The 25,928-nt window shown below is 52.6% G+C and overlaps 2 protein-coding genes across 3 annotated transcripts in view; both read left to right on the plus strand.

Moving 5' to 3' along the window:
- The first annotated feature begins 992 nt into the window (after positions 1–992).
- CGN (cingulin) lies at positions 993–22,668 on the plus strand. Its single transcript, XM_033092989.1, has 21 exons — positions 993–1,097; positions 6,191–7,073; positions 7,794–7,894; positions 8,031–8,100; positions 8,207–8,302; positions 9,931–10,058; positions 10,758–10,890; positions 11,208–11,420; positions 11,837–11,985; positions 12,247–12,379; positions 14,725–14,925; positions 15,270–15,476; positions 15,925–16,182; positions 17,429–17,599; positions 18,126–18,287; positions 19,272–19,361; positions 19,839–19,922; positions 20,034–20,152; positions 20,465–20,573; positions 20,956–21,119; positions 21,430–22,668. The coding sequence occupies exons 2-21, from the start codon at positions 6,204–6,206 to the stop codon at positions 21,569–21,571; spliced, it is 3,600 nt and encodes a 1,199-aa protein (XP_032948880.1). The 5' UTR covers positions 993–1,097; positions 6,191–6,203; the 3' UTR covers positions 21,572–22,668.
- A 1,460-nt stretch (positions 22,669–24,128) lies between these two features.
- TUFT1 (tuftelin 1) overlaps positions 24,129–25,928 on the plus strand; it is a 34,665-nt gene continuing 32,865 nt past the window's right edge. For both annotated transcript variants that reach the window (XM_033093687.1, XM_033093688.1), the window contains exon 1: positions 24,129–24,281. In XM_033093687.1, the coding sequence (XP_032949578.1) occupies positions 24,222–24,281 (60 nt within the window). In that variant the 5' untranslated portion in view covers positions 24,129–24,221. The remainder of the gene's footprint in view (positions 24,282–25,928) is intronic.

Consider the following 25,928-nt stretch of genomic DNA (forward strand, 5'->3'; position numbering starts at 1 on the left):
CTTTAACAGCCGTGCTGTTGAACCACAGCTAGAGTAGGAGCCTCATGTTTGCTGAGCCCCGGCCTGATCTTACTCTTCTGGAGACTGGGATCGATTTCCCCACTTTTTAGAAAGTGCGTTTACAATTTGGGCTTGAGTCCCCTTCCGTTCAGAATGAGGCTCACTCCTATTCGATGTCAAACCACATCCCCCTTCAGCATAAACTTCATCCCATTCATTCATTCATTCTACACCTACTAAGCGCCCAGGACGTGCCAGTCCCTGTTTTAGGCGTTTGCTATAGATCAAGGAACAAAACCGGAGAGATCCTTGCCCTGGCGGAGCTTACGGTAGGACGAGAGACAAACGATGAATATGATTTTTTAAGATTAAATTACGTAATTTGGAAGGTGATTACTACGGTGAAAAGGGTACCAGGCTAGAAAATGATTTGTGGAGGCCAGGGGATGGGGAAGAGAATCCTAAATTGGGATTCTGGCTCAGGTTGGGCGAAAAGGAGACGAACTGAGGTGGAGGAGGCTCTGACATCGGGAGACAGATGTTTTCTGCAGAAGTGACGGGAGAGTAATCCGCTGTATGCGGAGGTAGGTGAGGGCTGAAAGGGCTCTGGACAGAGATTCGGGTTGAGAACACCGGAGGTGGCGGAGGGGGGGGGCGGGCTATTTTCCAGCTGAGGCCAGAGGATGCTCTGGCGGGCGGCTCCCGGGGCCGGGGAGGGGGGGCGTCTCGCGTGGCCCCCAAAATGGCCTCCTGCTGCCCCTCGCCGCCCCGCCCAGGCGCTCCATCGCCCGCCGGCCCACGTGACCCGGCCTGCACCTCCCGCCCACCCCGGCTGGCGACCCCGGGTCCCTGTCCCCGCGGTGGCGGCCCCGCCCCTCGCGGGAAACGGACCAACCAGAAGAAGGCTAAGGCGGGGCGGGTGGTGACGGCCAATGGGGGTGGAGCTCCAGAGGGGAGTAACAGGTTGGTGGGAGGGGGAGAAAGAAGGAGGGAGTGCGGAGGGACGGAGGGGGAGGGCCTGGGAGCCGCGCATGCAGCTCTGCCAGAGCCGGAGCCCGAACCCGAACCCGAGCTCGGGAGCGCCGAGCCCGGCTGGGGTGAGTGAACCGAACCGGGGCAAGGACACCTGAGAGGCAAGCGGGCCCTCAGGTGTAACCCCTGAGGGGCGGGGGTCGAGGCGATCCGAGATACCTCCCTCCAGGGCACAGGTGCTGCATCAGGGAGAAGACGAGAGGTGAAGGTAGGGCGGGAGTACTGATTAAGAGCTGACTCTCACTCCTAGGTGCCAGGTGACGGGCACCTGAGACTAAGGCTATTCCCAGGGCATGAAAGCGGGTCAGGGCCAGGATCTCTCTTGGGGTCAGAGGCCGGTCCCAGGGGCAGAATTTCTCTAGGAGACTGGGGTGCTGGGGGGAAGGAGTTCGTCTCAGTTGGTCGAAGGGAACTGCTGCCAGGTTCAGAGGCATAAGGGGGAGGGCGTGGAGAGCTGTTGTTCCTTGAGGTTCTGCCCCCTGACTGCCAGTCTAGCTGGTGCTGACAACCTCCCTCCTGGCTTTGAGATGGATCTGAGGTGTGGAATCTTTCTCTAACCATTCACCTACAGGTGACGACAGTTGCAAATAAGAGACGCTGAGGGGCCGAACAAGAGGGTAGGGCAGTCTCTTTGCTCGGTGTGAAACTGTTTAAGGCTTGCATGCCAGGGAAAATGTTTCCTTCTTCCTCTTGAAACAGTACTCTCCCAGGGAGAGATATGAGGAAGCAAAGATCCCTAGGCCTACAAAATATCTAGAACTGTGTCTTTCTAATGAAGCCTCTTTCTGGGGGCTCGTGTCAAACCCTCCCCCCCAAACACACCGTACTTTCTTCTGTGGTTCGAGATGGAGCCATTGGGTGAGGTTTGGGAGCCTAACCAATTTCCTTGAAGCCTCTTCGAAGATCCCCATTATTCCCTAAAACGCCACCAGGCATCCCTGACTCCGGGACCATGACAGACAGGCAGTGGACACAAGTGGTGCAGGACATAGGCAGGACTCCTCAGGAGACCACAAAACTAGAGGAGTTACCACCTCCAAGTCTCCAGCTAGATGGGAGGTGCACACTGGGGCCCCGACAAGACTTGTGACAGAGATTCCCTTGCCCTAGGCAGGTAAGGGAACCAGAGCCAGCCTTAGCTCAGCCCCTTTGATGCCCTGCCTGAGGAAAGTGGTTGTAATTGGGAAATAATTAGTAACCGCTATGTTGTAGACAGGCTGCCTGCAGGTGCTTTTGCACCTCTTCTTTCATCCTGGATATTTGGGAGTGGGGGGCTGGCGCTAGGGGACTGCTAAGCCAGAGATTTGCCTGACCCTAAGAGGATTCTGGCTTCCTAGAACCCTTCCTGCCTTCTCCAGGCTGAACTGCATGCCTTCACCTCTGTGGGAGGTCAGGAGGGAGGTAGGGCTGCTTCTCTATGAGTGGGGAAGGGGAAAACAGGGGAAAACGAAGGACCAGGGAGGTGGCCAAAGTTAGTGTGGGATCAGGAATGCATCTTTGGGAGGGAGGGGCAGAGGGAGACCAAGGCTTCCTGTCACACACGGCCTGTCACTCATTGTTTTTGTGCATCTTCTCCCGCCGGCTCCCTCTCTGTCTTGTGCCTCCTCCTTCAGAGCCTTGGCTTTGGCTTCTAGGCTGGACAGAGGCCCTGCCCATGGTTTTGCCCCTCTGCCTCCTCTGGTGTGGAATTTCTCGTGTCTGCTTTGCAAGCAGCCAGTGGAGTCTCCCTGGCCCTCCCCTTGCCTCTCAAACCAGTCCAGCCAGTTTGCTGGGGCCCAGTTCCTGATTGTGTTTTCTTCCGCCACTGGCCAGGCAGCTCTAGCCTGGCTCTCAGGTTTCGGCTTTTTCAGTGGACCGAGCCAGCACTCCACTTGGGGGGTTCTTTCTGGATCCATGGGGGACCTTCTTATCTCTGTAATTCTATTGAGAAAATAGGAGCCAAATGATCAAGGTCGCTGAGCTGTCCTTTTCTATTTTGACCATGTGCTTTTCTTGTTACCTCTGAGGGGAGTCTCATCTCGACCTCCAGTTCTCCCATTTTCTAAATCTGCCAGGTGCGTAGCATCTAGCATATTGCCCGGCCCTGTGTATGTGTATCAGTTCTTCCTCCACACACCGAAACCACCCCACCCCCACTTCCTGCCAGGAGTCCAGGGACCCTGTCACTCCTAGTTGGAAGCCAGACGCTATGGCTGGGCCAGAGGTGATGGAATTGGGGCAGGGCAGGCTAATGAGTAACTCAGGGAGAAGTGGCTGGTACAGGTGCAGTGTCCTCCCCCAGCTTGTAGGCAGGACTGGCAGAGGCCGACAGATGAAGCTGAATTCACTTGTGGCCTGGGCTCTTCCCGTTGTCCCGTTGGTGAGGAGCGGCTTGGGCACATGCCAGGGGAGGGAAAAGCAGGGTCAGACATCTGGTGAGAGCGAAGGCTCTGGACTCCATGTTGCCTGGCGCTGGATCACTGTTTACCTGCCTCTGGGCCTTAGGCAAGACCTTGGAGCTGCCTGCTTCCTGGCCCCGCCCCGCCGTTCTCTGTAACTGAAGGCGGATGGGTTTCGGGTTTTCCATGTTGAATCATTTAGAGCCCTGCTTTCTGACCCACCCCAAAGATTCCTTCAGTCCTCCCGGCCCCTGACCCACATGTCCTGGGACTGGAGGTGGTGGAGGTTAGGGAGTCACTGGGACCTGGGGGTGCATTCCTGGCTGCCCCTGACCAGCTTGGTGCTCTTGGGGGAGCAGGAGGCCGGGCACTGTGCGGAGCGGAGCCTGGGAACGTCGTGACCTGGATCTGGGAGAGCAGTAGACGTACTGACAGGGGAGAGCTGCAGCATGAATAAATCATGTGACTTTGGAGAGCTGGCAGTCTAGGCACATCTGGTTCCAAAATTATGACTGACTAGGGCAGGGAGTCCAGGCCAGGAGAAGGTCTCGTTACTGGGGCAAATGAGAAAGGACTCTGAGGGATCCGCTGGCAAATCTTCTGTGTGATTCTGCCCTGGTCTAGGATCCAACCTTTAACAAATATTGATCTACTATGTGCCAGGCCCTGGGGACACAGGAGTCAGCTGAGAGCCACCATCTTTGCTTATAATCCAGTGGGGGAGACAGACCGGAAACAAATCATCACTCTGATAAATAAATAAAAATAAGCTGAGGCAAACTCACGGAAGGGCAACTGTAGAGTATATGACACGGTTCTGACCTAGTTTGTGGGAAGGAGTAGTCAGGGAAGGCTTCTCTGAGGAAGTGACATCCTTCCATGAACCAGCTGAAGCCAGGAAAGTCCTGTTGAAAGGTGCAGAGCCTGTGCAGGGTAACAAGTCGGCTGTGTGACAGCCATGCGCTGCTAGGTGTGTTTATGTTTAATGTCTCATCATTTTTTTAATTAACGTAGAACCTAAGTAAATAAAATGCAAAAATCTTAAGTGTACAACTTGAAAAATTTTACATGGATGTTGTGTACATCCATGTAACTATTGTCTAATTCTCACAGGTAATTACCCTGTGAGGTACTGTCATCATACCCATTTTAAAGATAAGGATATGGAGGCTCAGAAAAATTGTGATTTGCCCAAGGTTGTATGCATCAAGTGAAGGGCAGAGCGGGGATGCCAAGCCAGATGCTGACTCTAGTCCAGCGCCTCTTCTGCTGGATGAGTGGTTTGGAAAAACTTACCCCTTTGCCTGTGGCTTCCTTCCTGGTCCCATTTCTTACTTCAATTCCAACATAGGGCCCCACCACGTAAATACCCTGCTGTTTGGGGTATCAGATTAAGCGATTGGTGAAGGTGCTCCCCAATGCCTAATAGCGGAAGACAGCAGTCCTGGGGCTCATGGGTGGGCTTTAAGGTGTTCATGAGCCTCTTGAGATTCTCGGATAAAATTTGGGTGGGCTGTCTCCATTGCTTTCATCATGTTTTAGAATGGAGTCTCAACACAAAAAAAGGCCTTGAGGGTTTTTTTCTTTTTTGGCACTAGGGGCTCCTCCCTCTGGGTTACTTTCTCTGGAGGGAAGGGCCTGGAATGGTAGGAATGTTCTTCCTCCTGAGGGAGACTCTTTCCCCCACCAAGCCCTTTCTCACCTGGGCCTCGGGCCTCCCTCCCCCCTCACCGGTTTCCTGGGCCTCCTAGCCTTTGTACAATCCCTGAAAGGGGCCTTGCCAAGTTTCCTTGGCCCAGAGCTCCACAGGGACGTTGACCTGGGTATGTTTGTGTGTCTGGCACGTTAGAGGCTCCTCCTCCAGGTTGGTGCTAGGCTCTGGTGGTGGAGATAAGCAGAAGGGCTGGGGAAGCTGCAGTCCTTCTTTGCTTGGAGGAGAAGGTCCAGGAGCCAGAGCAAACCTGAAATACATTCCGTTTGCTGACTGCAAGCTTGGGCAATGTGGACCTGGGGAGCTGGCCTGTGGGTGGTCGTGGCTCTGGCTCTCAGGTGGAACAAGTCTGCCTGTCCTGGCGCCCCTTGGACTGGCACTCTTCTATGTTATTTACACCTTTTCTTGAATAGGCAATACATTATTACATAGTTCCAAATTCAAAAGGGACAAAAAGATACACAGTAGAAAGCCAGTCACTTCCCCATCCGTGCCCCAGCCCTCAGTTCCTCTAATCCAGAGGCATCCATCCTCCCAGAGGTGGGATGGCATGCCTTCGAAGTCTTCTGTATTTGAAATGAGCTATGGGAGCGGAGTCCCCTTTGCTCCATTGGGGTGGAGGTGTCTGTCAGGTAGGGCTTGGTTTCTGCCCTCACTGGGGTTGGAGAGGCACATGGTGGTATATGCATGAAGATCAAGCAAAATCTTTAAATGGACAAAGCCAAACTCCCAGGACTGTATCAGAGGAAAAGGATTCTTCTGGGTTAGTGTGTCTCAAGTGTGGTCCCTACACCAGCACTTTCAGCACCACCTGGGAGCCTGGGAGACTGCAGATCCTCAGGCCCGGCCCACCGCAGACCTACTGAATGAGAAACTCTGGGGGTGGGTCCAGCAATCTGTTTTAACAGGCCCTTGGGGTGCTTCTGCTGCTCTCAGATCAAGCATGAGAACCGCTGTTTTTACCTAGAAGGAACTGACAAGACAATCAGCCTCACGGGACCTGGGTAGATGGAGGTTTCAGGGTTTCTACTTGCAGTCCCTCAGTTTACATTCTTCTTCATCTTCTAGGACCCCTCCTCCCCATGGAGCAGGGTTTCACCATGACCGAGCCCCGAGGCCCTGTAGACCACGGAGTCCAGATTCGCTTCATCACAGAGCCAGAGGGTGCTACGGACATGGGCACTCTCCGTCACGGGGGGCGGCGCCCCGCTAAGGATGCGAGAGCCAATACCTATGGGGTCGCTGTGCGCGTGCAGGGCATCGCTGGCCAGCCCTTTGTGGTGCTCAACAGTGGGGAGAAAGGTGGTGGTGACTCGTTTGGGGTCCAAATCAAGGGGGCCAACAATCGAGGGGCCCCGGGAGCTCCGAGCTCCGACTCCGAACTCCCTGAGAAGCCCTACACTCGGGCCAGGGAGTTTCTTGGCCGCTCACAGGACAGCTTGTCTGATGAGGAGCCCGGGGCCGGCTGGAACGCTAGGCTCCTCCGCTCTCAGTCCCAGGCGTCACTGACAGGCCCTGCCCCCATGGCTCCGGGCAACAGGAGCGCCAGCCTGCTGGAGCTGGGCCCCCAGGGAGCTTCCCCAGGGGACACCATCGACACTGCTCCCCTGTCTTCAGTGGACTCGCTCATCAGCAAGTTTGATAGTCGCTTTGGGGGCCAGGCCCGGGGCCGCACTGGCCGCCGCATGCGTTCACTGGCGCCTGAGCAGCGGAAGCGGAGTCAGAGCCTGGACAACCGGCTCCCGCGGGACACCCTCGAGGAACGGGAGCGCAGGTCCCCCACCCCCTGGAGCCCTAGCACAAAGCATGACAGCCACCTGGGCAGCTTGAAACAGCCGGCCCTGAGCCAGAGCCCTCCCAGTGGCTTCAGCCGGTCCCGACAGACCCACGACTGGGTTCTCCAGAGTTTTGAGGAACCACGAGGGAGGACACCCGAACCCTCCGTGCTGCAGGTCAGACCCCGCCCCTCTGCCGCTGCCACACCCAGGCCCCCTGTCATCAGCCCTGACCCACCCGCCCTGGGACCCCTTGCTGGTCCAATGACCGAGAGCAGAGAGTCTCTACTCTACCTTTTGTCCTCCCCGTTTTCCATCCACGTGTGCAAGATTTCCAAGGGCAAAAATCTAAAGGAAATGGAACAAATTATGAAATCACCATTCGCCGGCATGGCCGGTTCCTTGTCATTGCCCATCCATTAGGTGCCTCACTAGCATGTGCTAGGTCTGTGGCACACGTACGGCAGGCGTGGGGGCTATGAGCAGCTGTCTGGTGCTTTTGCCAAAACTCCCACATTTGTCTCTCACTCAGGAATGCAAGTAAGTGGGGGAGCGATTGTACCCCGAGACAAAGTTAAGCCCATTCTAGAAATAAATCATCCATAAACTCGAGTACATTAAGTGTGAGTAGTGACAAATTACTTGCCACACATCTCACAAGTGGAGGAGAGCTGCTTGTTGAGGAAGCTCTGGTTTGTGACAGTGAGGAGAGGTGTATCGGCTTGGGCCCCTCCCTGGCCTGTGGCCCAGGCCTCAGCGGTGTTGCCTCTTTACCCCACTTCAGGATTATACGTCATGCTCGAAGGGCCTGGTCCCCCAACTGCCCCTTCTCCCTCTGAACCCCCCACACGCTTCTGGCTTATTTTTTCTGTTCCTTTGGGTGTGCTTTTCTTGCAGTTCAAGTCAACGCCAGACCTTCTCCGAGACCAGCAGGAGGCAGCCCCACCAGGCAGTGTGGACCACCTAAAGGCCACCATCTATGGCATCCTGAGGGAGGGGTGAGTGGGCCTTCCAAAAGCAGAGTCGCACACCTCTCTTTCCATTCTGGCTTTCTTCCCTATCCTCCTTGCTCTTTTCTCATCTCTGCTTCCTCTGTTTTCCCCTAACCTTTGCTTTTGTCCTTCTATCCTCCAGAAGCCCAGAAAGTGAAAGCTCTGTAGGGAGGAAGGTCAGTTTGGTGCTGGAGCAGCTGCAGCCTTTGGTGGTGAGTGGCCTTCTCATGGTGGGAGCAAGGTCAGGGTCAGGGCCGTCTGGGCCTCAAGATCTGGATATGGATTCACTTCCTCCCCACCACCCCATGTCTCTGACAGATGGCTGCTTCCGGTTCTTCTAAGACCCTGGCAGGGCAGGGCGAACTTACCCGGAAAGTGGAGGAGCTGCAGCAAAAGCTGGATGAAGAGGTGAAGGTGAGGAGAGGCTAGAGGTGCTGGAAGGATGAAGGACCACAGGGGGAAAACTTGGCTTAGGCTGGCGCCTCCAAGCAATGGAACGAGCACTCTGGGGTCCTATGAGACGAGACAAGAGTGTGTGCCGGTCCCAGCAAGGACTTCTGGGCTTCTCTGGAGCTGAGACATGAGAAAGAAGCACATCCATCAGGCGTCCAGCTACTTTCCGTTCCGTTTCTTTCGGCAGTTCCCATCCTGGTTCTGCCGCTTACTGGCTGTAAAAATCTCGGGCAAATTACTTACCTCAGTTCTTTTCATCATCCTAGTAATGATGGTGATAATAGTAGCTGTCATTTATTGAGTATAATTTTTGTAGGAGGTGCTGTCCTGGGTCATGTGTAATAATTACAGTGACCCTGGAAAGTAGGGATCCTGGCCTCTTAGGACGAGAAGATTGAAGATCAGAGAGGTTAAGTGAATTGCTCAAAGTAGTAAGCTGCAGAGAAGAAATTTAAAAATTTAGGTCAGTCTTATTCTAAAGCCTATGTACCCCCGCTGCCCTCCTTCTCCCTTTAAAATACTGCTTCCAACTCTTATAATGTTGCCTGTACCGTGTTTCCCCGAAAATAAGACCTAGCCATACAATCAGTTCTAATGCGTCATTTGGAGCAAAAATTAATATAAGACCCGGTTTTATTTTACTATAATATAAGACTGGGTCTAATATAATATAATATAATATAATATAATATAATATAATATAATATGGGGTCTTATATTAATTTTTGCTCCAAAAGACACATTAGAGCTGATTGTCTGTCTAGGTCTTAGTTTGGAGAAACATGGTATATAGTTGGTACTCAGAAATGTTGGCTTGTCACTCCCCTTGTTTCCTGGAAAGCAGTGTAGTAGTTAAATGGTGAGCTGTGGAGTCAAACTAACCAAGTTCAAATCCTGGGACCTTTAGTTGTTGGCTGTGTAACTGACCTTGGGCAAGTTCTTGAAGTGTTCTAAGCCCTTGTTTCCTGAACTGTAAAGTGGGGATAGTAATGGTACTGTATTAGTTATCTATTGCTGTGTCATAGATTGTCTCAAAACGGAACAGCTTAACGCAAACCTCTCCCCGTGTCTGAGGGTCCAGAATTTGGGAGCAGCTTAGCTGGTCAGTTCTGGCTCGGGGTCTTTTCTGAGGTTCCAGTCAAGATATTGGCAGGGGCTTCAGTCACAGGAAGACTTGATTGGAGTTGGAGGATCTCCTTCTAAAATGACTCGCTCAATGGCTGTCAGTTGGAGGCCGCAGTTCCTTTCTGTGCGGACCTCTTCATAGGGCTGCGTGAGTGTCCTCACAATGTGGTAGCTACTACCTTCCTTTCTCCGGAGTGAGTGAAACACGATAGAAGGTGAGGAGGAAGCTGCAATGCCTTTTTATGACCTAGTGTCCGAAGCTACATTGCACTTGCCCCTTTTTATATTTGTTAGAAGAGAGTCCCTCAGTCCAAGGGGAGAGGCTTCCCTTACCTTTTGAAAGGAATGTCAAAGGATTTGTGGGTGTATTTGAAGCCATCACAGTGAGACATTTCCATTACCCCATGTCCTTCTCAGAGGCTTTCCCTATCCTCTGCCTGTTTTATTCTCCTCTCCTTTTCCAGAAGCGGCAGAAACTAGAGCCATCCCGGGCTGTGCTGGAGCGGCAACTGGAGGAGAAGATGGAAGAGTGCAGCCGTCTGCAGGAGCTGCTCGGGAGGAAGATGGGGGAGGCCCAGCAAAGCACCAAGGAGTGAGCACAGCTGATGGTGCATGGGGTGGGGTGGGGTGGCTGTCATTATTATACATGACCCAGGACAGCACCTCCTACGAAAATTATACTCAATAAAGAGTTAGAGGCTGCCCCAGGGCTGAAGAAGACAAGGGGATCTCTCCAGAAGCTGGAAGGGACAGACAGAGATGGTTGAAAGATAGGCCCTCTCTCTTTACCTTCTCTGTCAGTAATGGTGATAGTGCATGAGTTAGCCTACCTGGGGAGCCTGTGTCTCAGGTTCTTCATCTGTAAAACCGGGTTAATAATAGCACCGACCTCACAGGATCATTGTAAGTCTTCAGTCATGCATTCAGCAGGTGATTTTGCAATGAATGATGTATGGTTAGCACTGATTGCTGGGGTACAGCAGTGAACCACACAGATGAAGAGCCCTGCTCTCCGGAAGCGTAGTTTCTAGTGAGGAGGGAACGGACCATAAACAATAAACCTATTCTGTAGGTAAATCTGTCATATGTGAGAAGGTGATAAATAGAGTAAGTTATAGCAGATCAGGAGGGCTGGGATTACGTGGGAGCAGGTTACAATATTAAGTAAGGCAGTCGCTAAGGGGAGGCCTCGCTAAGATTTAAATGAGGTTTAAATGAAGTAACATATGTCAAGTGTTCAGAAAACTGCCTGACACAATGCTCGGTAACGTTATCTATTATACATTGTCAGTCTTCAGAACATGAAGCTCCTCCTGGACCAAAATGAGAGGGTGCGACATGGGCTGGAGGCCCAGGTGATGGAGATGCAGGACAAGCTGAAACAGGCCCAGGGTCCTGAGCCCGCTAAGGAGGTGATAATGAAGGTAGGGAGTCGGGTTGGGTACCCCAGACTCTGCTTCCTTTCAGCTAGAGCCTCAAGTCTGCATCTCCAGTTTCCCCAAAGTCCAGGAAGTAGGAACTGATTACGGGACCCATTAGTGTGCTTTCAGACACATCCAATGGCGGGGTGGGACTAGAGCCCAGAATGTTGGTTTCCTTTATCCTAATGAGGCGTCTTGGAGACCGGAGAGTACCTGGTATCATGCCTAACAGATGCAAGGTGCTCAATAAATATTTTTTGATCCAATAGACAGGTGGAGCCTCATATGGGCACTCTGCCCTTGACCTTGACTTTCTGCAGGACCTGTTAGAGACCCGGGAACTTCTGGAAGAGGTCTTGGAGGGGAAACAGCGGATAGAGGATCAGCTGAGGCTGCGGGAGCGTGAGCTGACAGCCCTGAAGGGGGCCTTGAAGGAGGAGGTGGCCTCCCGGGACCAGGAGGTGGAGCGTATCCGGCAGCAGTACCAGCGGGACGCAGAACAGCTTCGCAGGAGCGTGCAGGACGCAACCCAGGCATGTGACACATGCAGGGGCCGGGAGAAGAGCGCACCCCCAGGAAGGGGGCTGCCTTGAGGTCTTGGAATTTTGGGACTTTTCACGGTCGTAACTGGAACTCCCCCTAAAAGACACCCGTGAGAATAATGAAAACCTTGGTCAGGACAAGGGCAGAGGGAGGGAGTGCAGGTCAGAAGCAATGAGGGTGCGTGAGCAGAGCCCCACGGGGAGGCTTCCTGTAGATGACAGAGGGGTGGGCTGTGACTTGGGGAGAGAGCCTTCTGCTAGCTCGTACCAGGTACCATGGGGGTGTCAGGGCGTGCAGCCGGCATGGTGCCCTCTGGGCCTGAGCCTCCCCTTTTACACACTCACGCTTTGGTTTGAAGTGAGCTTTTCCCTATGAGACTCCTGCCCCCCGACTCTCCCCTTCCTAGGACCATGCAGTCTTAGAGGCTGAGAAGCAAAAGATGTCCGCCTTGGTGCGGGGGCTACAGCGGGAGCTGGAGGATACCTCAGAGGAGACAGGACATTGGCAGAGCTTGTTCCAGAAGAACAAGGAGGAGCTTCGAGCTACCAAGCAGGAGTAAGGACCCTGGCTCTCTCCCAGGAATGCTTATCCATGATTCTCAGGCGTGCCCCACTTCCTTTCCAGCCATGCCGTGTTCTCTCCTTCCCGTTCCTCAGACTGCTCTCGTTCACTTCCACCTCTCTCCCTCCCTCCTGAGAGCTGAGTGCCCAGGGTATTGGCCACCAGAGAGGTCGTTGTCACCGTCCTGCTAACCTCTCCCAGGCAGCTGGCCTGACCTTGTTCCCTTTCCCTTTTAATTCACCTGTCTGGGCTCAGACTTCTGCAGCTGCGGATGGAGAAGGAAGAGATGGAAGAGGAGCTTGGGGAGAAGATAGAGTTCTTGCAAAGGGAATTAGGGCAGGCCCGAGCTGGTGCTGCAGATTCTCGCCAGGTGGAGGAGCTCAAGAAGGTACTTGGGAGTGGGGGGCAGAAGGGCAGGTTGGGGTGGTGGTACCTGCCTCACCTATCCACGAGGGCCTCCACACTCCCATGTGCTTGGTTTTCAGACCCCACATGGCCTGCTCAGCCTCATCTCTTCCCAGCACACACTGGGTCTTCTTGAGTCTAGACGTTTCCATTGGAAAGGGCTTTCAGTGGCCAGGTTGAGTTATAGCCAGAGGCTGCTGCCTGCCTCCCAAGAGACCTCATGGGTAGTGGAATTTAGGTGGATTTGTGGGGTCATTTTTGCAAGCTCAGAATCCTAACTTGATCAGCATAGCAAGAGTTGCTCTGTTCTCGGAGGGTCCTCTTTACCTGCTTTTATGAAACAAACATTTACAGTTAGAATGCCAGTTTGTTCACTTATAATGAGACTTCTCATCACATGAACTGGCTACTTGCATTGGCGTGGCCAGCTGACCTACATGGGAAGCCAAACGGTAATTTGAAAGCTGCTTAGAGAGTATAGAATCTAGACACAGAGAATTAAATGGTTTATCATGCGTAGATATTTTATAAATGATAAGGGCATCACATTTAAGTGAACACACAAATAACTACTTCGTATTCCTGGTACTAGTTTATGAAGGACAAGAAAGCAACTCATTATTTTTGGTTATTTAGACATATAAAAAATATTTTCATTAATTATGGGGGACTGGCATGTATGACCTCCTGAGAATCCTTCTAGGTCTCCATTTCTTTGATTCACTGTGCTGGAATCAAGTGCTATATGTGTAGTAGGTGCTCAGTTAACAAGTATTAATTAGTCACTGCTTGTTTATCATGCCTTTATTGGAAGATGGCCTAATTGTAATCAAGGTAATTATGTTTTTAAATGAGTGAAGACATATAGCACTGAATGTTGATTTTCCAGATAAATAAAAGCCTGGATTTACACAAAATATTTGGTGGAGAAAACCATAATAAATGTTAAGCAACTATACTTTGGTGGTTGTGAAATCAAAAGTACTCTTAAATTTTTATTACATTGTTATGAAGTGAACCAATATCAAGGACAGCCTGAAGTCTGTTCACTGGATTAGCTGATGCAGAAAACCTGGGCAATCTCGGTTGCCGGATTATACTGGATTAAGCTAAAGAACTGAGAAGTCACAATTAGTGTTCCATTTATTTTATACCTTACATGTATTCTGTCAAATATTTAGTCAATAAAAAATGTATGCATTAGGAAAACAAACTAACCCAGTCCAATGTAGACCATACCCTGGGCTAGTTTTCTTTTTCTTTGTAATTAGTGTTGTTAGTATTGGACATTGAAGACTCACTAGATATTATATAACCTTTCAGCCTAATTATGGTACTTTCTGAATTTTAGAAGTAGCTAATAGCTAAAGAATCAGAACCAGAATTCCTATTTTAATTTAATAAAAAAGAAAAAGAAAAAGAAAGAAATCAGAGCAGCACCAGTGTTTACTGTGGCACATATTTTGGTTTTCAACATTTCCTCTTTCCTCTTTCTGTCTCTCTCTCTCTCTCTCTCTCTCTCTCTCTCTCTCTCTCTCTCTCTCTCTCTCTCTCCCTCTCTCCCTCTCTCTTTCTTTTTTTCTTTTAACAGCCAAGCCTTTTTCATCCATACCCTCATCTACTCTCACTCCAAATACTTTTTTTTAATGGACATTTATTTCATGTACCATAAAATTCACCCATTTTCAAGTGTACAGATTGACTGATTTTTAGTATATTCATGAAGTTGTACAACCATCCCCACTATCTAATGCCAGAACATTTCATCGTCCCAATCGGCTCCCCCATGTCCATTAGCAGTCCCCCTGCCCCAGCCCCTGGCAACCACTAATCTATTTTCTGTCTCTATGGATTTGCTGATTCTGGACATTTCCTTTAATTGGACTCCTATAAGACGTGGCCTTTCATGTCTGATTTCTTTCACCCATCCTAATGCTTTTCAAGGTTGTAGCATTTATCAGGACTTGGTTACTTTTTTATCACTGAATAATATTCCGCTATGTGTACATATCGCATTTGTTTACCTGTTCACCAATTGATGGGCATTTGGGTTGTTTCTCTATTTTAGCTGTAATGATGAATGCTGCTCTGAACATTTGTGTTTTAGTTTGTTGTGAACATGTGTTTTCAGTTCTCTTGGGCATGTACCTGGGAGTGGAATTGCTGGGTCACGGGGTAACTCTATGGTTAACTTTTTGAGAAACTGCCAAACTGCTTTCCCAGGTAGCCACACCATTTTACATCCCTGTGATGTATGAGAGTTCAGTTTCTCCACATTCTGGTATCCCAGGCTGGCTCTGCCCTGGCACCGCTCCCCTTCCTTTCCAGGAGCTGCGTCGGACACAGGAGGAACTTAAGGAGCTGCAGGCAGAGCGGCAGAGGCAGGAGGCGGCTGGGCGACAGCGGGAGCGGGAGTTGGAGAAGCAGCTGAGGGTTGAGGCTGATCGAGGCCGGGGGCTGGAACAGCAGAACGTCCAGCTACATAAGACCCTCCAGCAACTGAGACAGGACTGTGAAGAGGCTTCCAAGGCAAGGGGAGTGGGCACAGGGCTTAGGAGGTGGAGGCTCAGGGGTCTGGAGGGCTGAGGAACCAGAGGGCGTGGAAAAGTACCTATCATGGGTATGTACAGACCTGATCCTTGGACCTAGGTGTGTGGTTAAAGCAGCCAGGATATGGCAGGGGGAGGCCGGGCTGTACGTGGTGACACCCGCTGCGTCTCTGTAGGGGTGGGGTTCCGAGGGAAGCCTCTGGCTGCTGGCACTCCCCCACTTTAAGTCTGGTTCTCGTGGGCTCTCGGTGGGGTGGCTTTCCTGGGAGTGGCTTGTGACCTGGAGCCCTGGGGTCTGAGCCGCCGCTCCCTGAACGGACGCAGGCTCAGATGGCAGCGGAGGCAGAGACGGCAGTGCTGGGGCAACGTCGGGCAGCAGTGGAAACGACGCTTCGGGAGACCCAGGAGGAAAATGACGAATTCCGACGGCGCATCCTGGGTCTGGAGCAGCAGCTAAAGGAGGCGCGAGGCCTGGCGGAGGGTGGGGAAGTGGCGGAGGCACGGCTTCGGGACAAGGTGCAGCGGCTGGAGGTCAGTGCTCCTGGGGCCTCGTTGCCTTCCTCAGGGGGAAGTGGGGGGGGGGGGGGGGGGGGGGGGGGGGGGCTGGGGGGGGTGGGGAGGGTGAGGGAGTAGGGGGATGGGGGGGGCTTTCTCCTGTAGTCCCTGGCTGAATACCCAGCCATCACTCTTATTCGGCCCTTAGTATGGTTCTCTGCCTCCCCAAACCCTCCGTTCACCTTGGGTTTCTTTCCTGGAGTGTGTGTTGGTGTGCCCGTCCCAGGCTCGGCACTGGTACTTTTGTCTCTACCTCCCATCCTTGGCTCCGTTCTCTGTGTCTTCATTTCTTGCCGCTTCCTCCGAGCCTGTGTGCACTGCCCACCCTTTTCATACACCTCTCGTCCTCCTCTCTCCCATCTCCTCACCTCCACGTGGCCAGAGCCCAAGCTTTGCCTCCGCTCACTCCAACCCCCTCTCCCAGGCAGAGAAGCAGCGGCTAGAGGAGGCCCTGAACGCTGCCCAGGAAGAGGAAGGGAGCCTGGCAGCAGCCAAGCGCGCCCTGGAGGCTCGGCTGGATGAGGCCCAGCGGGGGCTGGCCCGCATGGGGCAGGAGCAGCAGGCACTGAGCCGGGCCCTGGAGGAGGAGGGCAAGCAGCGGGAGGCCCTCCGGCGGGGCAAGGCAGAGCTGGAGGAGCAGAAGCGCTTGCTGGACAGGACGGTGGAGCGACTGAACAAGGAGGTGGGGTACAGAAGCCTGCGGGGGGTGGGGAATGTGAATCAGAATGTGTGCTCTTCGCTTTCCTCAACTTCATTGTTGGGGAGGCCAAGGTCAAGCCTTCAGAGAATGGCATCCTTTCTACCTCCCTTCAGGGGTTTTTGTTTTAACATTTCTTTCTTTCTTTCTTTCTTCTTTCTTTCTTTCTTTCTTTCTTTCTTTCTTTCTTTCTTTCTTTCTTTCTTTCTTTCTTTCTTTCTTTCTTTCTTTCTTTCTTTCCTTCTTTCCTTCTTTCCTTCTTTCCTTCTTTCCTTCTTTCCTTCTTTCCTTCTTTCCTTCTTTCCTTCTTTCTTTCTTTCTTTCTTTCTTTCTTTCTTTCTTTCTTTCCTTACTTATTTATGGCGCAACTCACGGTAGCCCATGCAGGGATTGAACAGGCAACCTTGGCACTACCAGCACCTGCTCTAACCAACTGAGGCCACCCGCCACCCCCCCCCCCCACTCCCCTTTCAGGGATTTTGCCCTTTCCCCCACATCCCATTCCTTGATGGTCTTGGTCCTTAGAAATAGCTCCTGGGATTCTCCCTTAAAAGTCTGTCAGACTGAAACAGAAGAATCTGCATTGGGAGAATTTTATATTTGGGGGAGGGGAAGGAGAAAGGAAGAAAAAGAAATAAATTGTTTTTTGGGGGGTAAGGTTGTCCTCCTCATCTCTTACTTTATAAAACTAGAGCAGACGCCTACTATAAGTCATCAATTCTAAAATGCACATTTTATCCTCGATGCAGTGGAGTTTTTTCTTACGATTAATTGATGGCATGTCATACTTGAATTGGCAGACTTTTCTTTCTCAGTGGTACACCTGACATTCATGGGTACTTTGGGTTTGCTGAAAAGAGGTCATTTAAGGTTTACTTTGTATCAAGAGCTGTTGTAAGTACTTTACATAATTAACTAAGGTAATTCTCCCAACACCTTTGTGATGTCGGTTTCCCATTTTACAGATGGGAGGGAAACTGAGACCCAGAGAGGGCAAGTAACTTGCCTATGGTTGCACAGCTAGTAAGTGGTAGAGCCAGGATTTGAGCCCAGGCAATCTGTACATTACTAGTAGCCACACCAGGGACCTAGGCCAGGAAAGAGCAAGAGAGGGCAGCTTTGGCAGGAAAGAGGCTCTGGGAGGCTCTTGGGAGCCTGGGCCTGGAGAAGGGACAAAGACACGTGGTAAAGAGATTCAGTGCTGAAAACAGCTCTTTTCTCTGTGTCTCAGATGGGGCAGATTGGAGACGACTCTAAGCTAGCCCTGCAGCAACTGCAAGCCCAGCTGGAGGACTACAAGGAAAAGGCCCGGCGGGAGGTGGCAGATGCCCAGCGCCAGGCCAAGGAGTGGGCCAGTGAGGCTGAGAAGAACTCTGGGGGGCTGAGCAGGCTCCAGGACGAGGTAGGAGCTCAAGTGGCTGGAGGGTGGGACCCCTCCCAGTATCCTTGGTTTGAAGGTCATTGCCTCTTAACCTATGGCCCAGGGATCCTAGGACCCTAAGTCTAAGCACTTAGGGTGACATACTAAGGTGGGGGATAGGGAGGGAAGTGACCCACCCTAGGTACAGACAATAGGGGATGCATTGTCTGCTGTGCAGGGATTTGCAAATTGCTGCACATTAGTCACCTGAAGAGATTCAAAAACAAAAACAAACCGAATGCCTGAGCTACATCCGGTACTATTTAAATCATAATTCTTGGAGCTGGGACACAGGACCTGTAGTCTAAAAACCCCTCAGATGATTCCAATTTTTGTGCAGAGAATTTTAAGACAATAAGGAAAATGGACTAACAGTCTGCTTTTTATTACCACCGTGCTCTGGCAATTGTAAAGAATGTCAGATGATTTCTTCTTGCAGGGGGTGGACCGCTCCCACCCCAGTCCTCACCTTACTTCTCCAAGCTGTTGCATTTGCCCTCGTGCCCAGGTCCAGAGGCTGCGACAGGCCCTACAGGAATCCCAGGCCGACAGGGATACAGCCCGGCTGGACAAGGAGCTGCTGGCCCAGCGGCTGCAGGGGCTGGAGCAAGAGGCAGAGAACAAAAAACGCTCCCAGGATGACAGGACCCGGCAACTCAAGGGCCTTGAGGTGAGGACACTGTGGTGGGTAGGGGGTAGGGGTCTGGGTCCTGGCACAAGTGGGACTTCTGTGAGCAAAGGAACCAGGATACCCCAAGCTTCTTTCTCCACTGGGGACCGAAAATGGGCAGCCCACAGCTGATGGGTTTTGTTTGACTGCAGTGTTTTAAACAGCTTTGATTAAACAGACGCCAGTGTTTAGAAACTTAACAGATGTCACATAAAATCTGGTTTTCTGGCATCTTTTATACATTTGGAAAATATGGTAACACTGACCTTCGCGCCCTGAGTTTTCCGCGTGGCGACAGTAGGTGGGAGGGGCTGAACAGCAGCTTCTCCCATTTAGAGAGAACAGTGGTCTTCAGTTTGCTATCTTTGGCAATAATAATAACAACAACAACAGCAGCAGCAGCAAACACTTCTGTATTACGCTGTGTGCCAAGCTCTTAAGACTCATTTAATGCTGAGGATCATGCTGTAGGGGTGGGAGTCTTCTCTGCTTTACAGATGAGGAAACCGGGGACACACAGAGCTTAAGCAACCCCACGGCCCCTCTGCTAATTTCCACACCCAGGCCGCTGCCCCCCGAGCCCATACTCTGAGCCCCTATGTGGTACTGCCTGGCTCAGGTGTCCTCCCCTGGTCTGTGCCCCAGTGCTACAGGGTGCGACTCTCTCCATCTCAGCCTTGGCTCTGGCACTTTGGTTTCTGTTTTCCCATTGGGGAAGTAGGGCTGCCCCACTGAGGAATAGATTCTGGGGTTTGTCATCCTGCCAAGGGGCCAAGCCCAGAGCAGACCCCACCCTCGACGCCACCCTTGGCAGCAGCAAGCACGAGCACCATGGTGGGTCTGGGCAGGCAAGGACCCACAGGTAATGGGGGTGTAAGAGAGAGAAGCCTGTGGAGGCTGGGCTTGGAGAGGGTCCTGGTTGGAGTTTGGCATTCTGGTGTCCAGCATTTGGGGCACAATTAACTTGTTGTCCCTCTGCCCCAGGAAAAAGTCTCACGACTGGAGGCGGAGTTAGATGAGGAGAAGAACACTGTGGAGCTGCTGACAGACCGGGTGAATCGCGGCCGGGACCAGGTACCACCCCGCCTTACCCCCTATCCACGTCTACCCCTGACGACAAAGCCTCTGGGCCTTCTCAAAAACCACTCCACCCTCCGTTTTTCATAATCTGGGGAAGCTGGCTGCAGAATCTGTGCATGCCTGGCTCTGCTTCAGGGTCTCCCCTGCTTCGGGAAGGGTTGGCAGATTTCCTCAGACGGAAAGAAGCCGGGAATTTGAGTGGCGGAAACGATCCTGGTGGCCTGGGCTGCTCTCGGACCTGGGTCTGGCTGTTTCCATTCAGGACAGATGTTGATTCCTGATGGGTCTGAGGAGGCCCTGCTTAAATTCTGTGGCTCCTCCCATTTGAACAGGCTGTGATTTCTTAGTTACCCAGGAATTTGGGGGATTCCTGGTTCAGAGAACATTTTACAGTTCCTTTGCCTCATTTGGTTCAGCTTGCTGGCTCATCATTAGCTCTCCCCAAGTCTGGTTCCTCTTACCAACCCCTAGGTGGACCAGCTGAGGACGGAGCTCATGCAGGAGAGGTCCGCTCGGCAGGATCTGGAGTGTGACAAAATCTCCCTGGAGAGACAGGTGAGGGGAGGGGTGGGGAATCTTGGGGACAGACCCCAGGAGGTGGGTAGAATGACTATGGAAAGGATCAGAAGGCGAGTGCTAACCATGGAGGCTTCCTATCCCTCTCAGAACAAGGACTTGAAGAGCCGGTTGGCCAGCTCAGAAGGCTTCCAGAAGCCCAACTCCAGCCTCTCTCAGCTTGAGTCCCAGAATCGGGAGTTGCAGGAGCGGCTGCAGGCTGAAGAGAGGTGACACGAGCCTACACTTCCTCTCTCTCTCTGGGCTCCTCTCCTCTGGTGCTCCTTCCGTCTTCCATCTCACCCATGGCCAACCTGGCCTGGTCTTTTGGGAGAACTTTTCTCTTGCTAGAGGGCAGAGAGAGAGAGTTGCAGTGATTCTGAAGTGTGAATGACCTCTGTGTCCCCAGGTCTTTGAGTCTGCCCTGGGTCCTCCCCAGTCTAATGGTGGGGCTTGTGACTGAGAAGAGTCCTCGGGGGCACTAGGAGGGTTCCTTTAGAAATGGTGACAGCCATGGACATCCCCGTACCCCACCATCTTAGGGAGAAGACAGTTCTGCAGTCCACCAACCGAAAACTGGAGCGGAGGGTGAAAGAGCTGTCCATCCAGATTGACGACGAGCGGCAGCATGTCAATGACCAGAAGGACCAGGTAAGGACGGCTGCCGGGGCCAGGCAGCCATGTGGCCAGTACACACTGTGCATTGGCTTGGAGGCCGAGGGAGGCCCCATCTTGAAGGTCTTCCAGACTTAGGCTTTCCTTGTACAAGGTCCAAGATGCAACTGGAAGGACTCGATTAGAGGACACAGAGGAAGCAGGTGTACATACTGTGATATGCACGCTTCTCTTTCTAAGTGTTACACATGTGTTAACTCATTTAAACACTGAGACAAACCCATGAAGTTAGGGCACTTGCCTATGGTCACAACATTTTCCCAGGGGCAACGATCCCTTGTCAAGATTGCTATAGGGGCGAGTCTCAGGCCATGGTAGCAGCCAATGCTTTCCTAACGTGTGGACTTGTCCTGCTCAGCTAAGCCTGCGGGTGAAGGCTTTGAAGCGGCAGGTGGATGAAGCAGAAGAGGAAATTGAGCGACTGGACAGCCTGAGGAAGAAGGCCCAGCGTGAGCTGGAGGAGCAGCATGAGGTCAATGAACAGCTCCAGGCCCGGATCAAAACCTTGGAGAAGGACTCCTGGTATGGCTGCTCTCCCCGCCCTGCTCCTTCAGGATAGGGGGTGGGAAGGGGATGGGCTCAGCTGAGCTGACCTTTCAGGAGAGGAGGAGCCCTCAGGTGGGACCTCTTATTCCTACCTGGATGCCAGTATGATGACGTTTTCGTATCTCAGCCCCCTTTATATACCCTGTCTCCCCACATCTCGGATCAGTGGGGGATCTTGGGAGTAACAGTAGGTCTTAGAAGAATTGGGAGTTTCCTTCACATGAAAAGCATGGCTATTTCACTCTGTCTATCTCCCTCCATTACTAGTATTCTCTCTCTGACTCAGGCGCAAAGCTTCCCGCTCAGCTGCCGAGTCAACCCTCCAACACGAAGGGCTGAGCTCAGATGAAGAATTCGACAACGCCTACGATCCTTCCTCCATTGCATCACTGCTTACCGAGAGCAACCTGCAGACCAGCTCCTGTTAGCTCGCGGTCCACAAGGGCTCAGAAACCACGGCTGGAGGCCTCTCCTGGCCAGCCCTGCTCTGCCCTGCCCAGCCTCACATTCCTCCTTCCTGTGGGGGACCCGATTATTCAGACTTGAGGCCGGGAGGGGTGTGAGTGATGGCGATAAAAGGGCATCAGTGCTAAACCGGTAGGCGGGCTTCCTTTTTCCTCCGGAGGAGTGGGGATTTTAAGCCAACTGCACCCTCCCCTGAAGTGCCGAGCCCCCCCTCTTCTCCCTCACAGCGGCAGGATGGTCAGCATATGGGCTGATTGAGCAGGACAGGAAGGGAGAGAAATTGCCATGTATGTAAAGCTTTATTTCTTTAGCCCTTACCCCTCAGGCTCAGGGACATAAATACCCTCGGTGATTCTGTTCCTTTGACTCCTGCAACCTGCTTTCCTCCCACCCTGGAGCAGGGTGAGGCGAACCTTATGGGTAATGGACATGCTGGCGTGCGTGGGTCTACCGGTTCCTCGACGCTCTTCTTTGCACAGCCAAGGGGCCCATGGCACTCCCCTCCCCCTCCATTCCTGTTTTTTTCTCTTTCCTAAGCCAGTGGATCCGGGGGACCCTTTCTCCTTCCCTTCTCATCTTCACCATTCTTACCTTCCTTCTTTCCTCTCAGTGCCTTAGTCACGGCGAGGAGATAAGGCTGATCTTCTGGGCTTTTATACCTGCACATTCATACCTCTCCAAGGACCAGCCTTTCCCCAGCTGGGGCCCTCAGCCTTCCCTGCGGCCTCAGTGACTGGTCAACAGAACTACTGGCTTCTCTGCAGATGAGCCCCTGGGAGAGGGACTTGGTAGCGCCATGGTGCGGTGGTGGGGCTCGGTTCTGCTCAGGGTTTCCATCCTTCCTCCTCTCCTCCTGTGACTATGGATGTGTTTATAAGGTGTTTGCACCTGGGAACCCTGACAACTGTCTACACGAGATGAAAAGCAAAGGTCCCAGTCCCTGTGGCCTTCCTCGTGGCTCCTCTGATCCGATGTGCCCATCCTCAGTGGGGAACCGAAGGAGCTTGGACCTGATACAGGGCGTCCTGTCTGGGGCCAGAGGCTGACTCTTGGTAGAAATGGGAAGAAGCAGTGGAAGATTTAGTCCTCTTTTGGGTTTTGGGGAGAGCCAAGGCCTGGTGGGGAGGAGGGAAGGAGGATGACTCACCTGTTCCCTAAGCAGGTTCTGTAAGAAGGCTGCTCTCACCAATGACTTGTAATTTCATGATTAAAAAAAAAAAATTGTCTGCAAATCAGATATTTTCTCCCAAACCAATCCAGCCTTGATTTTTATTTTAAATTAAATATTAAAATGATATATCTATACTGAAATCCTTGGCTTGTTTTCTCATTTTTTTTTTTTCTGGCTTATTTGAAGGTCAGAATTTGACCTGGACAGCTTAGCGGCTGAAGCTGGGATTTTATGGACCTCGGTTTTTAGAGGCTCTCTACAACAGATTAGATGGAACCCAGGGAACTGGGCAGTGTTTATAGCACCTCGCTTTTCTCCTAAACAAGCTTCTGGGAATAGCAAGGCCAGTAATGCCTTCTTTGAGGATTAGAAGAGATGGACCAGAACTGGGTTTTATTCCCTTAGGGTTTAGATACATTCCCTAGCATCACCTTCCAGGGACAGACACCCATCCATTCCCACCTGGCGTGGGACCCAGCCTCTACCTGGGAGGCAGGGAAGTTTCATCATCCCTGTCCTTACATTGCCTTAAAGAGAGAGCTAACTGTTCATCAGAGCCTATTGCCAGAGTCAGGGGCACCTCCCACTCAAGAGTGGGTCAGACCTCCTTGCCTTCCGCATGGACCATAGACCAGTGGAGCAGCCACCTGCAGAGAGCAGCTGGCCTGGGAAGAGGCCCCAAGGTCCTGCTTGGCCATCCTCTCTTTCAGGCCCTGAAGACGCTAACCTGGGTTTGGGGAGCAAATGCCATTGGAGAAGTTGAGGCTCATCCTTTCTCAAGAATACAAATTCCTTTTAAGGACACATGTCCCACCTCTTCCAACCATATAAGGGCAGCTTTGGTGTAATAGCTTCTGCCAAACAAGCCCCACCCAGAGCCAAACTGGCTTTGACTTTGGCCTGGGCCTACTGCCAGGGAAGGGCACCTGCCAGACTGGCTTAGGCCAGTCTGAGTGAGCTGGTCTTTGGAGCCTGCATTTCTGCCGTGGAGGAAAGGTTTGCTCAGCTCCACGAAGCCTGCAGGCTGTCCTATATGTGGGGCGAGGAGAATGTCTGGAAGGTCTTTTCCAACTCAGCCTCTAGGGGCAGGCAGGGTGATTGTCTCTTACCAATACTGATCTTGGAGTTGAAAGGAGACACCAAGATTAAGGAAGAATGTTTGTGGTACAACCACGTAAGCCACACAAAACTTCAGTTAAGTAGCCCCTAGGCCCCACCTTATGTAAATCTGAGCTAGCGCAGATGGGCGTGCCCTGATCCCCGAGGCCACGCCCTTCCCGCTCTTTCGCTCATTGGTGAACGGCACCTTGGGGGCGTGCCCCACCCCTAGTTCCCGCCCCTGACGCGCCTATACAAGGGGGCGGTTCCGCGCGCGCCCGCCTGGTTGGAGCCGGACCGCAGGGCTGAGGGCTGCTCTGCGCTGCGACGCCCGCGGGAAGAAGATGAACGGGACGCGGAACTGGTGTACCCTGGTGGACGTGCACCCGGAGGGGCAGACCGCGGTAAGAAAAGGCGGCCTTACTGCCTCCCCAGCTCGGTGTTCTCGGTTTCCAGTTCCGCGGCTCCCGTCCCCCGCGGCGAGTTCGCTGACATCACCTGGTGCTGCGCGCGGTGCGGGCAGCTCCTCTCCGCGCTTGTCTTTCTCTTTTCTCCCGCCCCGCGGCGGCCAGTGGGATCCTTGGGAAGTCGCGGATGGAGGCTCTTCTGAGGCTTGAGGACTCCGGCGTCCCTGCCCTTTGGGAGGACACTGCGGCTCCTGCCCGGGACGTGGCGCGTGTCTCCGGTGCGCGCTACTCCGGCGTCCTGCGGGCGGTAGATTGGGCGGTAGGAGAATGAGCTCCGGAGTCGGGATCCCTACGCTCTTTTAGGACTTTGGGTCCCCACGAGGGGCACTTAGGCTTTTCCGTGAGTCCTGGTGACCTCAGGAGCCCTTCAGGGAACTTCATGGTGCTTTGGGTAACAAGACAATCGAGTGAAATCCTAGGGCTCGGACTGCAGGGTGGGGGTGGTAGGACCCTAAGTACGCCGAGATGGCCGGGAACGCTCTCCCTGGGAGGAGGGATAGATAGGGCTGTCCGCTTGCGGGGGAGTCACCTCTCAATTTCTCAAATTTCTCCTTCCCCCTTGCGTTTCTCCTGCTCCCGTCCTCCTGTCGGTCAACCGATAGCTTCCTGGGACGGTTTGTAGGTTTTGCTTCCGTCTTCATCAGCCAAGCCCGGGGCAAGGAGATGCCAGAACCTGGGCTGAAAAGGGAAGGGAAGTGACCCACGCGAGGGTTTCTAGACCGAGTGAGGGTGGGGGAGACAGGGGCGTTCTCTAGTGCTAACCGATCTGCTCTACTCCCCTCCCTCCCTGGCTGCCTGTCTGTGTTCTCCCCTCCCCAGCTGACCATATGGGTTTTCCTCTGGAGAGGCAGGAGGGTAACTCGTGGCTGGCTGAGTGTTTCCAGGCACTACAGGGGAACTTAACCCAGAATAGGTGTGTACTGTTTCATCGATTTCCAAGCTATTGTGGGTAAGAGGAGAATGGAAGCCAACGTGATGGGGAGTTTGTATCTCTTCCCTCCCCCTCCTCCCTCTGTATCTAATTCCCTTCCCCTCTTCCTGTCTCAGCATGTCCCTGAGCGTAGCTAACCTAGCACCTGGATTGTCTCTTCCTCAAAGAATATTTATAGAATAGGGGCTCATTTCAAGTTTAGGGTGCACATGATCACTTAATTCTGTTCGCAGTCTCCTTTCCATTTCTGCCCCGGCTGTGTTTCTACCACCTTATAATACAATCCCAGGCTCCCAATGCTTGGTCTTCGGTAGCCTGCCTGCCACCCCTCAGCTAGGGGATGCTGTAGAGATGGAAAAAAAATCCACCTCATGTGTCGGCCCCAAGTCCTACTCCGTGCTCTTGCCCAATGCTTTGGAATGGTTGAAGCAGGGCAATGGATATGAGGAAAATAAAGAAGAGGGGTGTTTGGGCTTTGTTTTGTTTGCTGTAGAAAAGAGATCCAGTAAGGTTTTAAGAGAAGGCATTGTCGGTGTGGAGAATGAATTGACACTCTCTTCTATCTCTTGATGTTTTGCTGCTTGTCTGGTGGGGTAGAAAGAGTCGATAGGAAAATCATGAGCAAGGAATTCAAGCAATCTCCAGCCATAGAT

The sequence above is a fragment of the Rhinolophus ferrumequinum genome, chromosome 22, assembly GCF_004115265.2.
Source record: "Rhinolophus ferrumequinum isolate MPI-CBG mRhiFer1 chromosome 22, mRhiFer1_v1.p, whole genome shotgun sequence".
Lineage (NCBI taxonomy): Eukaryota > Metazoa > Chordata > Mammalia > Chiroptera > Rhinolophidae > Rhinolophus > Rhinolophus ferrumequinum.